Below are 14,923 nucleotides of genomic sequence, written 5' to 3'. Positions count from 1 at the left end.
TCCCAAAACAATGGCTCCAGCCCAGCCTCCCGCAGCAATCCCAGAAAAACGTGGCTCCAGAGGCTGTGGGAGCAGCAGCTCAGCACAAGGAGGCTGCTCAAGCTGAAGGAATCCTGGCTGGTCAAGCGTGAGCAGGGAATTTTGGCAGAGCCGCGATTCCAGCGCAGTGCCCGCTTGTTGGGGGAGATGAAACAGGAAAGCCTGTTAAATATGATTGCCTGGCAAAAGTATGTGAGAATATGGAAGCTATAAGGGAGATGGAAATGAAAGCAAGCTCTGGGATACCTTAGCTACTGAACAAGTGGGAAACAATGGCACGGCTGGCTGGAGGTAATCCCCTTTTGAGGGAACAATCCCCTCTGCCTGCAGACAGGCCCAGGGGTCAGGGCAGACCCTGCTGGCTGGGCAGAAGGGGCCCAAAGAGAAGTTTTTAGGGTTTAAAATGTAACATGGGATGGTAATGAAATGATTCTTATAGAATATATATATATATAATAGAATATATATATAGAATATATATTCTATATATAGAATTTTTTTTTCTTTGTATGTGAATGCTATAGGATTTGGATCTTGGATTGGATTGGTTAGTGAGAATTAGAATATTCAGCACAGAAGAAGATTTATTGTATTGTAACAGGAACTTGGCTTTTTTTTTACTCTTCCTCTCTCTCCCCTCCTCTTTTCCGTGCTCTTGCTTCTTTCTCTTTACCTCTCTCCCTCTCTGGGGCCTGCTGTGGCTGGCAGCTCCCTGCACCCAGGCTCTTGGCAATAAACCCCAATTCCAAAACTTGGCTTCAGAGATCTCTGGTCTCATCCATCCTGTCGCTCCTACACTGGGATCATCCACAGGGAAAGGGGAAAGGGAAAAGGGAGAGGGAGAGTGAAAAGGGCAAAGGGAAAGGGAAAAGGGAAAGCTCCTGCCCAGCTCCGGGCCAGAATCACCCCCAGTTCTCTCTCCTGGGCCTCCAAGGGGATCTCAGGGAGAAGAGGAGGGAGCAGGAAGGCCTGCTGCAGGGAGATGGGGGATCTGGGGGAATGCCTGCCTCAGGCAGGAGGAGGGAGCGTTATCCAAGATAAAAGTTATGTAAGGGATGGATCCCAGGATCCCACACTGCTCTGGCTTGGGAGAGACCCTAAATCCCACCCCACTCCAGCCCTGCCATGGCAGGGACACCTCCCACTGTCCCAGGGCTCCAGCCTGTCCCAGGGATTTGTTGTTCCCAAACTCTCCTCTCCCACCAGACACTTCCCTGCATTTTCCCAGCAATTCCCCTTTCCCTCAGCTTTAAAAATCCCCTTTTCCCCCTTTCCCAGCCCAGCAGCTCCAGGGTGGCAGAAGGAAGCTGGAGCTGAAGGTCCCAATCCCAGGAAGTCCCAGCTCTGCCGGGGCCAAACGCGTTTGTCCATGTGACCAAAAAATATTGGATTTTCCACTGACGGATTTCCTATAATGGCAGCACCGGGAAAAGATCTGTGGGATGTTCGGCCCTGAGAGTTTTAAAGGAATATTTTACCATGCTCAGGCTGTGCTTAAAAATATTTCAAATAAAATAAATGCAATTTCAAAGCTACTGCCGATATGTGAAGTGCTGAATCCTCTTTTCCTGTCGCCCTCCCATCCAACACACAAAAAAACCCTCAAAATCTGAATGGAAAGATGAAAAAAAACCACAAATAAATTGACCTTGAAATGTCCCTTCCAGCCCAAACCATTCCAGAATTCCCGTATTTTATGTTCCACCTCTAAAGCTGCTGAATTTGTATTGAGGTTGCTCACTGACACTGAGAACAGGCATCCAAAAGAATCCCATTTTAAATGGAATTATCAGAATCCTGGTAATTTTCAGATCTGTCCCAGCTCTTTGTTCCCTCAAGTTGCTGCATTCCGAGCTCACCCCCAAGGATCTCGGAGAACCCTTCCTGTGGTTCCAGAATTCCAGTTTTTTCATGTTTTTAAAAGCAAAACCAGAGGAAAAGGCCTCTGATGCCATCCCTATTTCTTTAATTAAAAAGCCTGGCAGGCTCTGGAGTTCTTCAATCTGCAAATCACGGGAAGAGGTTTCCAAAATAAATTTAATGAGTTTGGAATACGAACACACAAACCATTCCTGCAGGGTTTTGTCTGCTTCAGATTCCTATTAATGGCTCATTTTTTCAGGAATTTTAGCAGCTTATCAATAAATTGCAGGATAACACACCATTATAAAGGGTTACATAATCCCAAACACATCCAGAGGCAAATTCCAGGAAGAAAATCCAGGATGAAAGTCAAATTTTCCACAGGAATGGAACCAGGAAGATCTGCTGACAACAGAGCTTCCAGTTCTGCATCCCAACAATGGGAAACGAGGACAAAAGGTTTGGAAAATAAACCCTTGGAGTGTTCTTCCCAATTCCAGGTTATCCTGATAATGGGGGGTGGGAGAGATATCCAAAATAACCCGGAATGATCAGCACTGACCCACAGGAATCGTCACCAGCTCCGTGTCCATGGGAGCATCTCCACAGGGAAAGGCTCCAAAATGGGACAGCCTGGGACACCTCCAGGGATTTGTTGTTCCCAAACTCTCCTCTCCCTCCAGACACTTGCCTGCATTTTCCCAGCACGTTCCACCTTTTCCTCAGCTTTAAAAATCCCCCTTTCCTGCAAAAAACGGGAGCAAAAAAATGTAGGGTCTCTGTCGCAAAAAATGGGAACAATCCCAGTGCCAGAGTGGGGCTCCTCCAGCTCCCAGGGGAGGAACTCTGAGCACTCCCCACGCAGGAATTTTAGGTCATGGAATCATGGAATGCTTTGGGTTGAAGGGGTCTTAAATCCCATCCCAAACCTGACACTTCCCACCATCCCAGTGCTCCAGCCTGGCCTCGGGCACTGCCAGGGATCCAGGGGCAGCCCCAGCTGCTCTGGGAATTCCAGCCCAGCCCTCCACACACTCCCAGCCAGGAATTCCTTCCCAATATCCATCCAAATATTTTCTTTTTTTAGTTAAAACCATCCCAAGGAATCACCTCCACCATCCTGGGCCGGGACCCCTCCTGTGACTCCTAAAAAACCCCTCAGAGGAGACACATCCCTAAACACATTCCTGGCTGGAATTTGGGGAGGGAAGGAGAGCTCAGCTCAGCCCTGCTGCTCTCCCCATGGAATTCCAGCAAGGATCAGGAGCACTCAGAGAATTCCAGCAAGGATCAGGAACTCTCAGGGAATTCCAACAAGGATCAGGAGCGCTCAGGGAATTCCAGCAAGGATCAGGAGCGCTCAGGGAATTCCAGCAAGGATCAGGAGCACTCAGGGAATTCCAGGAAGGAGCAGGGGCCCTGAGGGAATTCCAGCAAGGATCAGGAGCGCTCAGAGAATTCCAGCAAGGATCAGGAACTCTCAGGGAATTCCAACAAGGATCAGGAGCTCCCAGGGACATCAGCAAGGATCAGGAGCGCTCACGGACATCCAGCAAGGATCAGGAGCACTCAGGGAATTCCAGGAAGGATCAGGAGCCCTCAGGGAATTCCAGCAAGGATCAGGAACTCTCAGGGAATTCCAGCAAGGATCAGGAGCGCTCAGGGAATTCCAGCAAGGATCAGGAGCGCTCAGAGAATTCCAGGAAGGATCAGGAGCCCTCAGGGAATTCCAGCAAGGATCAGGAGCTCTCAGGGAATTCCAGCAAGGATCAGGAGCGCTCAGGGAATTCCAGCAAGGATCAGGAGCTCCCAGCTTCCCTCCTCCCTACAGGAATTGGCTGGATCCACTTCCCACACCTTTTCCCCCAAAGAGCCCAAAGCCTGGCACTAGGGAGGGTGAGGACAGCAGGAAGGGATGTGGATGCTTCCCAGAATTCCAGCTGCAATGAGGAGCAGCACATGAGCTCCATCCAGGCAGGATGAAACCGTCTGGATGCTGTTCCAGGAGGGAAGGCGTTGGAAAGGGGGATTTCCATCAGCCAGGTGGGACTGAGCAGCAGGAAGATCCCACTTCCCTCAGCAGGCATCTCCCAAAACCCCTCCAGTGCCTCTGCAGCCAGGCCCAGCCAGATTTACTGGGAATATTCCCTCCTTAGCCAAACCCCCCAGTGCTGCAGCTGATCAAAGGCAAGGATTAAAGCAGGGAAGGAAGTTCAAGGGAAAAATTCCTCCCAACCAGGAGGCTGCAAATCCACAGGAAAAGAGAGAAGTGCCTCAAACCACGGATATTCACATTCCTAAATCCCTGCTTATTATAATATTAGAGGGAGAAACGCCCAACACTTGTGATCCTGGTTGTAATCTGGGAGGGATTTGCAGCACAGGGAGATGGGGGAGGAATGGAATGGGAATAACCTGGGAAATGGGAAGGAAACTGGATCCTTCAATGATTAAAGGAAGGAAAGTTGCTGGAGCCAACCTGGAGGCTCCAAATCCACAGCAAAGCCGACCCAAACCATGGATATTTGGATTCCTAAATCCTTGATTACTATAAATCATGTAAAATAGAGAGGGAGAAACACATCCCTGAATCCTGATCCCGTCAGTGCCTTCAGTTCCCTCCCATCTCTTACCCCATCCCTGCAAGTGACCAAGGCCAGGCTGGCCTCATGGATCATCTGCTCCAAGCTCTCCTGGCCACAGCAGGGTCTGGACAAGGTGGTCCAGCTGAATTCCCTCCAAATTATTCCACAAAGAGCTAAAAAAAACCCTGGGATTTGTAAATTGTTAAACTTTTTACAGGTCCTGTCAAAGCTGAGGCTGATCCTTCCAGGCCTTCATCCCAATTCCAAGGTCACATTCCCAGTACCCCACTCAACCTCTCCAAAACCCCTGAATGAATCCCATTTTCCCTTCCCAGAAGCACCCAGGGATGTGACCCATAGGAAATGCATCCCATTATTCCCAGTATTTAATGGCCATTTATATCCAGGGATGCCAGGCTTTGCTCATGCACCTTCCCACAGGAAAACCTCTGCTTTTCCAGAGCTTTGGGCTTCCAGGTGAAGGATGGGAGGGAAAATGCAGCATTTGCTGGGAAAAGCCTGGAGCTGAGAGGAGAAGCTGGAATTTCTGCAGGATTTAAACCCACGGAGGTGGCCCCCCTTCCCTAAAAACCACAGCACCCCTGGATGAGCTCTCCCATCCCTCAAACCCAGCCCTGCCCTCTCCTCCTCCTCCTCCTCCCTTCGCTCCCACTGGAAGATTTTCCCAACCCTTTCATTCCCTCCTGTGTCATCCACATCCAGCACATTTTGCTCTATTTTTTGTCCAATTTTCAGCTCAGCTCCCAAAAATAGGTCACAACATTTGGAACCTTATCCCAGTTAGGCTTTAAAGAACCAGAAATTCCTTTTTTTTTTTTTTTCTCCCCTATTCCCTGTATAATTTCCAGGTTAATAATATTTCCCAAAACAAAGCCAGGGTTTAAAATTCCAAGTTACTTAAAAAAGAGCTTTTCTTCTCTCATTTTGTTTGGAATTAATTTTTTTTAGGAATAAAAACAAGAAATCTGCAATGTCTGGTCTGCAGGTCAGGACTGGAAATTTCCCATGAGCTTTTCCAGGGAATTTTTTTGGCAATAGCACAAATTTTTTAGGGAAATATCAGGGAGTTTATAGGGAAATATCAAGGAGATTTTAGGGAAGTGCCAGGGGGATTTAAGGAAATGTCAGAGAGTTTATAGGGAAATGTCAGGGAGTTTTTAGGGAAGGATCCAGGAATTTGGAGGAAATATCAGGAAGTCTTTATGAAAATATTAGGGATTTTTAAGGGAAGTATCATGGAGGTTTTTAACCAAGTATCAGGAAATTTTTTAGGGAAATATCATGGAGGTTCAGAATTTCAATTCAGGGGAAATGTCAGGGAGTTTTTAGGGAAGTATCAGGAATTTTTAAGGGAAATATCAGGGAGTTTTTATGGGGACATCAGGGAGTCTTTATGACAATACCAAAGAGTTTTTAGAGGAACATCAAGGAAATTTTAGGGAACTGTTAGGGGGTTGGTAAGTAAAGATCAGGGGTTTTGAGGGAAGTCTCTGGGATGTTTTATGGAAATATCAGGGAGTTTTTAGAGGAATATCAAGGATGTTTTAGAGGAATATCAAGGATTTTTCAGGAAATTATCAGAGGGATTTTGGGGAAACATCAGGGAGTTTTTAGGGAAGCACTCAGAGGGTTCATCTTCCTCCCTCTGGGCTGTGCTCTCCTGCCCTGGGGAGGCAGGGTGGGAACACTGGGACTCCAGAACACGGCCCCAGAACAGATCAGGGGTACCCTGAACATTCCCTGTGTCCAGCAGCAGCTGGGAAATGCAGGAGCACCACATCCCAGCTGGGAGCTCCACATTCCAAACCCACATCCTGGGAGTGCCGAAATCCACTCCCCTGGAGAGAGCCCCAGTGCCAAAATCCATCCCCTGGGAGCACCAAAACCCATCCCCTTGGAGAGAGCACCAGTGCCAAAATCCATCCTGTTGGAGAGACCCCAGCATCAAAATCCATCCTCCTGGAGAGAGTCCCAAAATCCATCCCCTTGGAGAGCGCCCCAAAATCCATCCTCCTGGAGAGAGCTCCAAAATCCATTCCCTTGGAGAGAGCCCCAGTGCCAAAATCCATCCCGTTGGAGAGAGCACCAAAACCCATCCCCTTGGAGAGAGCCCCAGTGCCAAAATCCATCCCGTTGGAGAGAGCACCAACACCAAAATCCATCCCCTGGAGAGAGCCCTAGTGCCAAAATCCATCCCCTTGGATCACCAAAACCCATCCCCTTGCAGAGAGCACCAGTGCCAAAATCCATCCCCCTGGAGAGAGCACCAAAATCCATTCCCTGGAGAGAGCCCCAGTGCCAAAATCCATCCCCCTAGAGAGACCCCAGCACCAAAATCCATTCCCCTGGAGAAAGCTCCAAAATCCATCCCCTGGAGAGAGCCCCAGTGCCAAAATCCATCCTCCTGGAGCAAAATCCATCCCGTTGGAGAGACCCCAGCATCAAAATCCATCCCCTTGGAGAGAGCACCAACACCAAAATCTGTCCCTCTGGAGAGAGCACCAAAATCCATCCCCTGGAGAGAGCACCAACACCAAAATCCATCCCCTGGAAGACCCCCAGTGCCAAAATCCATCCCCCTAGAGAGACCCCAGCACCAAAATCCATTCCCCTGGAGAAAGCTCCAAAATCCATCCCCTGGAGAGAGCCCCAGTGCCAAAACCCCTCTGCAGAAAACCCCAACTCTGGCTGCCTCCAAGCACTCCAAACATGCCAAGAGCCCCATGGAGCTCCAGGCTCTCCAGGCCAGCAGGGAGCTCCAGGCTCTCCAGGGATCTCCAGGGAGCTCCAGGCTCTCCAGAGAGCTCCAGGCTCTCCAGGCCAGCAGGAATTGCAGCCAGGCCAGTGCCACTCACCCGTGGTCTCGACGATGCCCTCGAGGATGACGACGATCTCGAACTGCTCGGTGTGCATGCTCCGCTGGGACAGGTCGTAGAAGGGGCTCTTGGAGTCGATGACGTGGCAGATGGTCAGGGGGGACACCAGGAAGAGCTGGTCAGCCCCCGTGCTGAAGCCCACGTCCAGCTCCAGCTGATCCAGGGGCAGGAATTCTCCCTCCGGAGTCTGGCGGGACTGCGAGGGACAAGGAGGGGAAGGGACGTTGGAGCTCCTCATCCCTGGGAGTGCCCAGGGAGAGCTTGGACAGGGCTTGGAGCGACCTGGGACAGCAGAATTCCTGCCTGTGGGATGGGATTGACAGCCCTTCCCGCCCGAACATTCCAGGATTCTGGGGTTTCCCCAGGTGGAACCGGGAGTGAAGGACAGCGCGGCGCTGGCCAGCCCAGGGAAACAGGGTGAGCTTCAGTGGGGGAAGGAAATCGTGGAATCCCAGGAAGTTTGGGTTGGAAAAGCCCTCCAGGATCGATTCCCAACCATTCCCAGCACTGCCCCAGGTCCCCAAGTGCCACATCCATGGCTTTGCAATCCCTCCAGGAATGTGGCTCCAGCCCTGCCGGGCAGCTGTGCCAGTGCCTGACCTCCCTTTCCCTTCCCATGGAAAAATCTTTCCTAATGTCCAATCTAGCTCCAGGTTAAATTCTGACAGCGCCATCACTGCCCTCTCCCCCTGGATCCCTGGAATTCCCAGGGGATCCAGCACATCCCTCCCAGCCCTGCTGTGGGACAGGTCCAGGTGTTCCCGGATCCAGCTGGGATGTCACACACTCCCAGCTGCTCCCGGGGACTTCAGATGGAATTCCAGAGCTCAAATCCAGAGAAACCAAACTTAATTTTACACCTCCCCGAGTCCCGGGAAGAATCCAGCCCCAGGCAATTCCAGAGGGAATGAACCCTGAGTGACTCCTTTGCTCCAAGTGATGGGGGAGGACAACTCAGGAATTCTGAGTGACATCCAAGCTCCTCCCAATCCCAAAAATCCATCCCAAAATTCCCATTACGGCAAAAGAGGCTTTGTGCAGATTTCCCACTTTAAGGCTTTGTGGTTGGTTTTGCTCCTGGCAGGAAAAATAAAGGATTGGGATTCCCAGCTCCACGCAGCTCTGCAGGAAAAGAACCTTTTCCCTAACAAAAACCCTTCCCAAGGAAATCTGAGCCCTCTGGGCTGCAGCTCCCCTGGCACAGGAGCTCTGGGGAGGAATTCCCAGTTCCTGCCCCACATCCCTGTGCCCCCCAAGCCAGGCCCGGGAACAGGGACAGCTCTCCTGCTGCAACCCCTGCTTCCTCCTTGTTCCTCTTATTTTCCCATTTATTGGTTCCCTTCTCCCCCTTTTTTCTTCTTCCCCCTTCCCCCTCTTTTTTCTTTTCCTTTTCTCTTATTTTTTCCTTTTATTCCCTCGGTATTTCTTCCTTTTATTTTCCCTTTTCCTCATTTTCTTTTAGCTTTCTCTTATTCTCCTCGCTGTGGGTCCCTTTTATTTTCCCTCCTTCCTTTTATCTTTTTTCCTTCTTTCATTATCCTTTTCTCCTCTTCTTCCCTTTTTCTTTTATTCTTTTTTTCTTTTTTTACCCTTTTTCCCTTCCATTTCCTCTTTCCTTTTTTCTTTAATTTTTTCCTTTTATTTTCCTTTTCCCCTTTTTAATTTTATTTTTCTTCTTATTTTCCCTTCCACTTTCCTTTCCCCTGCTTTTTTCGTTTTATTTTTCACTTTTATTTTCCCTTTTATTTTCCTCGCTTTTTTCGTTTTATTTTTCACTTTTATTTTCCCTTTTATTTTTCTCTTCCCCATTTTTCCTTTTTTTCTCCTTTTTTCCTTCTAATTATCATTTTTTCCTTCTAATTATCAGTTTTTCCACTTTTTTCCCCCTTCCCTTTTTTCCCCCAGAAGGCCCGACTTGGCACTGCTTTTCTTCCAAGCACAAACCTTTCTTTTCCCATAATTCAAATCCAGGGAATTATTTTGGAGCCACACTGAATTTGAAGCTCCAACTTTTAAAATTCCCCCTCTGGCACTTCGAGAGCCAAAAAAGAAAAAAAAAAAGCAATTTTCATATGCTGGACTGGAAATTACTAATTTTTGATTGTTTATAGCTTGAAATAAATGATTTAAATATATTTATATAGCGTGGAACTATATATTTACACATTATTAAATATTTTAAAACAAACTGTATAAATTATATATTGTTAAATATAAATATTTGTGATCACATATTACATAAATCTATGGTATTATTCTGTAATGCTGTTTTATATATTTATCCTTATAAATAATAGCTATAATATTTATAAATTATACTCCATCATTTTAAAGCTATTCAAGGGTTTTTTTGGGAGATTTTTAGGAATTCTTTCCCTCTTTTAGGCACAGACTCCCTCAAGGTTTAGGGGACCCCCCAAGATTTAGGGTTTTGGGCCAGTCCTGATCCTGCAATGCCAGGGAAACAGGGATTTGGGAGAGCAGGACAGGCTCAGGAGCCTCCCATGGGCTGAGCTCCGTCCCCGGGGCTGCAGGGAGGGGAGGAAAACAGGGAGATTCCCAAGGGGATTGTCCTGGGAATGGGGACCCTGCCCCGCTCTGCACAGCACCCACACCCCGAGGGAAGGGCATGCAGGATATCCCAAATCCCTGCAGGACACCCCCAATCCCTGCAGGACACCCCCATTCCCTGCAGGACATCCCAAATCCCTGCAGGATATCCCAAACCCCTGCAGGACCCTTCCGATCTTGAACCTCCAAATCCAACACAGCTGCACCCCCATTCCCTGCAGGATATCCCAAACCCCTGCAGGACACCCCCATTCCCTGCAGGACACCCCCATTCCCTGCAGGATATCCCAAATCCCTGCAGGACATCCCCAGTCCTACCAGGACACCCCCAATCCCTGCAGGACACCCCCAATCCCTGCAGGATACCCTTCCAATGGAATCAGCACCCACATTCCCTGGCAGCCACCCCATCCCAAGGACAGGACACCCATCCCAAGGGCACTGCAATCCCAAGGACAGGACACCCCATTCCCTGCAGGACAGTCCCCCCCAAGGACAGGACACCCCCATTTCTTGTAGGACACCCATCCCAAGGACAGGACACCCCATTCCCTGCAGGGCAATCCCCCCCAAGGATATCACACCCCATTCCCTGCAGGACACCCATCCCAAGGACAGGACACCCCCATTTCCTGTAGGACACCCATTCCAATGGCAGGACACCCCATTCCCTGGAGGATACTCCCCCCAAGGACAGGATACCCCCATTTCCTGCAGGACACCCATGCCAAGGACAGGACACCCCATTCCCTGCAGGACAATCCTCCCAAGGACAGGACACCCCATTCCCTGGAGGATACTCCCCCCAAGGACAGGACACCCCCATTTCCTGCAGGACACCCATCCCAAGGACAGGACACCCCATTCCCTGCCCAGCACCCCCCTATCCCGAATCCCGAGGGTCCCTGCGGGATGCTCGGCACGCAGCAAACGCCCCCCCGAGCCGGCTCCTTCCTCCCACCCGCTCCGTCCCCATCCCCATTCCCTATTCCCGATTCCCTCTCCCCTCGGGATCCGCGGCCCCGGGCGAGCCTCAGAGCAGCGCCGGCTTTTCCCAGCCCTCCAGGGCAGGGATGCTCCAGGTCTAAGCCTGGCACTCTGCTTTCCTTGGAGCTCACGTCAATAAAGTTCAGCCTGGCTGGGCTCAGGGCTGCCCAAAAAGCTCTGGATTATGCCCGGAGCTTTCTCCTTCCCGACTCGCGGAAGGCTCGGAGCTACAAAGGATTTCCTTGTCAGGGAAATGGAGCATTTTATAGGAATCTATAAATATCCATCCCAATCCTGCGCTGAATGTAGGAATTATCTCCAAGGAGGCTGGGAATGCTGATGGCTGAGCCCGCAGCCCGAGGCTCCCGGAGATGTTCCCTGCACCAGGAAAACAGGACAGGGATGCTGGGACAGCAGCAGGACCCAAAACACGATCTGGGATCATCCAGCCCGACCCCTGGCCACGGCCAGGGCCACCCTGGGCTGCTCCAAGCCCCAGGGATGTGGGGACAGCCACTGGCAGGAGTGAGGGATGTCCAAGGGACACGGAGAGGGGGGTGGGATGTCCCTAGGGGAAACGGCAGTGGGGCCATGGCTCTGTCACAGAACCATGGAATTGTTTAGGCTGGAAAAGACCCCAAGAGCACGAAATCCAACCATCCCAGCCACCCCAAGACTCACAGAATTACTATGGTTGGAAAAGCCACCCAGGACCACAAAATCCAACTATTCCCAGCACTGTTGGGGCTCCATGGAATTACTGAGGTTGGAAAAGCCACCCAGGACCACAAAATCCAACTATTCCCAGCACTGTTGGGGCTCCATGGAATTACTGAGGTTGGAAAAGCCACCCAGGACCACGGAATCCAACCATTCCCAGCACTGCCAAGGCCCCCATGGAATCACTGAGGTTGGAAAAGCCACCCAGGACCACAAAATCCAACTATTCCCGGCACTGTTGGGGCTCCATGGAATTACTGAGGTTGGATAAAGCCACCCAGGACCACGGAATCCAACCATTCCCAGCACTGCAATGGCCCCCATGGAATCACTGAGGTTGGAAAAGCCACCCAGGACCACGGAATCCAACCATTCCCAGCACTGCAATGGCCCCCACGGAATCACTGAGGTTGGAAAAGCCCTCCAAGGCCATCAAGTCCAACCATCCCAACCATGCCCAGCACTGCTGAGACCCCCACGTCCCCAAGCGCCACCTCCACGCGGGATGGGGACTCCACCACCGCCCCGGGCGGCTTTCCAGGAAGGAACTTCCCCGCGGAGCACCCACCTTGAGCAGCTTGCAGCGGATCTGGGCGGACACCATGTGGCTGTTGCGGAGGTTGCCCACGCGGAACATGAGCGTGAGCTTGCCGTCGCGCATGGAGATGGCGGCGTGCTCGCTGAACATCAGCGTCTCGGCCCTCTTCTTGGGCTGCGACATCTTGATGAACATGCAGCCGATCAGGAAGGCGTCCACGATGGAGCCCAGGATGGACTGGAAGAGGAAGAGGATGATGCCCTCGGGGCACTTGTCGGTGATGTAGCGGTAGCCGTAGCCGATGGTGGCCTCGGTCTCGATGAAGAAGAGGAAGGCGGAGGGGAAGTTGTAGACGTTGGCCACGCACGGCGTGTAGCTGTCGTCGTGCGCCTTGTTGAGGTCCCCGCGCATGTAGGCGATCACCCACCACATGGAGGCCATGAAGAGCCAGGCCACGGTGTAGGTGAGGATGAAGATGAAGAGGTTCCAGCGCCACTTGAGGTCCACCAGCGTGGTGAAGAGGTCGGACAGGTAGCGGCTGGTCTCGCCGCCCAGGTTGCCGTGCTGCACGTTGCAGCGCCCGTTCTTGTCCACGAAGCGCTGGCGCTTCCCGCGCGGGGCACTGCGCGGGGGCGGGAGGCCTCCGCCGCTGGCCGAGGTGCTCACCACCTGGTACTCATCGCCCAGCTTGCGCCGCAGCGCCGACATGCTCCGCGCAGCCCCGCGCAGCCCGCGGAGCCACCCGCTGCCCGGAAAACCCGCGGAGCCACCGATACCCCGCAAAACCCGCGGAGCCACCCGCAGCCCGGAAAACACGCGGAGCCACCGATACCCCGCAAAACCCGCGGAGCCACCCGCAGCCCGGAAAACCCGCGGAGCCACAGACAGCCCGGAAAACCCGCGGAGCCACCCGCTGCCAGCAAAATCCGCGGAGCCACAGACAGCCCGCAAAATCCGCGGAGCCACTGATACCCCGCAAAATCCGCGGGGCCACCGATACCCTGCAAAATCCGCGGAGCCACCGACAGCCCGCAAAATCCGCGCGGCCACCGACAGCCCGCAAAACCCGCGGAGCCACAGACAGCCCGCAAAATCCGCGGAGCCACTGATACCCCGCAAAATCCGCGGAGCCACCGCCTCCCACGCGGAGCCGCCGGCAGCGGCCCCGGGCAGGGCAGCACCGCCCCGCGCAACGCCCCGCGCAGCGACACTCCTCCCGCACCGCCCCTGTCCCGCCCCTGGACCCGCACCCGCCATCGCCCCCTCTGACCCTGCGCGTCTCTGCGCGCAGCGACCCCGCGCACAGCCCGCCCTCCGCATCCTCGGTGCGCTCCGCATCTTCATCCTCCCCTTCATCCTCCCCCCAGCATCCTTCCTTCGCTCGTCCTCCTCCTCCTCATCTTCCTCTCCCCAGCATCCTCCCCCGGGGCTCCATCCCTCCTCCCTCGGAGGGGCTCCGGCTCCTAACAAAACCAGCCAGGAGGGGAGATCGGGTACCCCCAACTCTTCTATTCCATTCTATTCTATTCTATTCTTATTCTTATTCTATTTATTTCTATTCTATTCCTATTCTATTTCTATTCTAGTAATTTCTATTCTATTCCATTTCTATTTTATTCTATTCTATTTCTATTCTATTTATTTCCATTCCCTTTCCTTTTATCCCGTTTTTACCTTCATTGTGTTCTAATTGAAGTTTTTAAGACGTTGAGATCCCCACAGCAGCCACGCAGCACTGCCAGGACACAGAGGGGACACAGCCCCTTCCACCTGGGAAGAAATTCCCTAAGAGAAGCCACAAAGCTCAGCCCTGATCCAGAACTGGCGGGAAGCAGGAAACCAGCCCCAAAATGTGGATAAATCCCCAGGGAATCATGGAGCAGTTGGGGTGGGAAGGGGCTGGTGATGCTCCCAAGGGCCAGGCTGTATCCACGGCCATCAGCTCCAGGAAAAACTTGGACTGGCAGCTTTAACCATGGGATAAAGCCCAGCCACACCTCGTTTTTTAACCATCACCTTCCTCAGAACTGATTCCCAAGGATTTTTCTTGCCACTGCATTTCTATTCTACCTTTTTTTTTTTCCCCCTGCCAGAAAATTAATTTAGTTTCTCACTTTTCTGTTTCCTATTCCCAATCTCTCTGTTCCCACCCCCCCCACCCCGCCCCTTTTTCCCTGCAATTTACACAATGCCTGTTAATTTTCCCACCCAATTAAAGGAAATTTTGCATGGAGTTCATCCCAAACTCTGGCCATGCTGCCAGAACCCTCCTGGCTCACAGATCCAGCAGCCTTGCCAGCTTCCCCTCTCCTGTTTCTCCTTCCTCCATCCCTCCTGTTTTCCCAGAGGCCTTTCCCTGGGCTGGAATTGGGCAAAGATTCCCTGTGATCCATCCCAATGTGACAGTGACAATCCAAGGGGAGCCATTCCCTGTAATTACTGCAATTAAAATCACCATTGCTTTTAGGGGGATGAGCAGATTCCCAGCATGTTCTGCCAGCTGGGGTGGGATGAGGGAACAGTGGGAGTGGGAAAGGAATGGTGAGCATGGAACAATGTCACCCAAAGGGCCCTGGTGACAGGAAGCTGCTCCAGGAAGCCCTGGCAGAGCTCTTTCCCTGGAATGATGGAGTTCCCAGCTGATCCTGCTGTGCAGGGACAAATCCCACTGTCCCAGGGAGGTCCAGCCTGGCCTTGGGCACTGCCAGGGATCCAGGGCAGCC

General features: G+C 52.0%; 1 protein-coding gene across 1 annotated transcript in view; it reads right to left on the bottom strand.

Annotated features, from left to right (window-relative positions):
• Positions 1-12,974, bottom strand: part of KCNJ3 (potassium inwardly rectifying channel subfamily J member 3) — a 30,599-nt gene extending 17,625 nt beyond the window's left edge. The window contains exons 1-2 of the mRNA XM_041409382.1: positions 12,231-12,974; positions 7,364-7,580 (exon numbers count right to left, since the gene is read on the bottom strand). Of these exons, the coding sequence (XP_041265316.1) occupies positions 7,364-7,580; positions 12,231-12,908 (895 nt within the window). The 5' untranslated portion in view covers positions 12,909-12,974. The remainder of the gene's footprint in view (positions 1-7,363; positions 7,581-12,230) is intronic.
• Positions 12,975-14,923: the final 1,949 nt, after the last annotated feature.

This window comes from Onychostruthus taczanowskii, unplaced genomic scaffold (assembly GCF_017590055.1).
Source record: "Onychostruthus taczanowskii isolate IOZ18803 unplaced genomic scaffold, ASM1759005v1 scaffold10, whole genome shotgun sequence".
Classification (NCBI taxonomy): Eukaryota; Metazoa; Chordata; class Aves; order Passeriformes; family Passeridae; genus Onychostruthus; species Onychostruthus taczanowskii.
The sequence above is the reverse complement of the archived record's forward strand: the minus strand, read 5'-3'. Positions and strand labels throughout refer to the sequence as shown.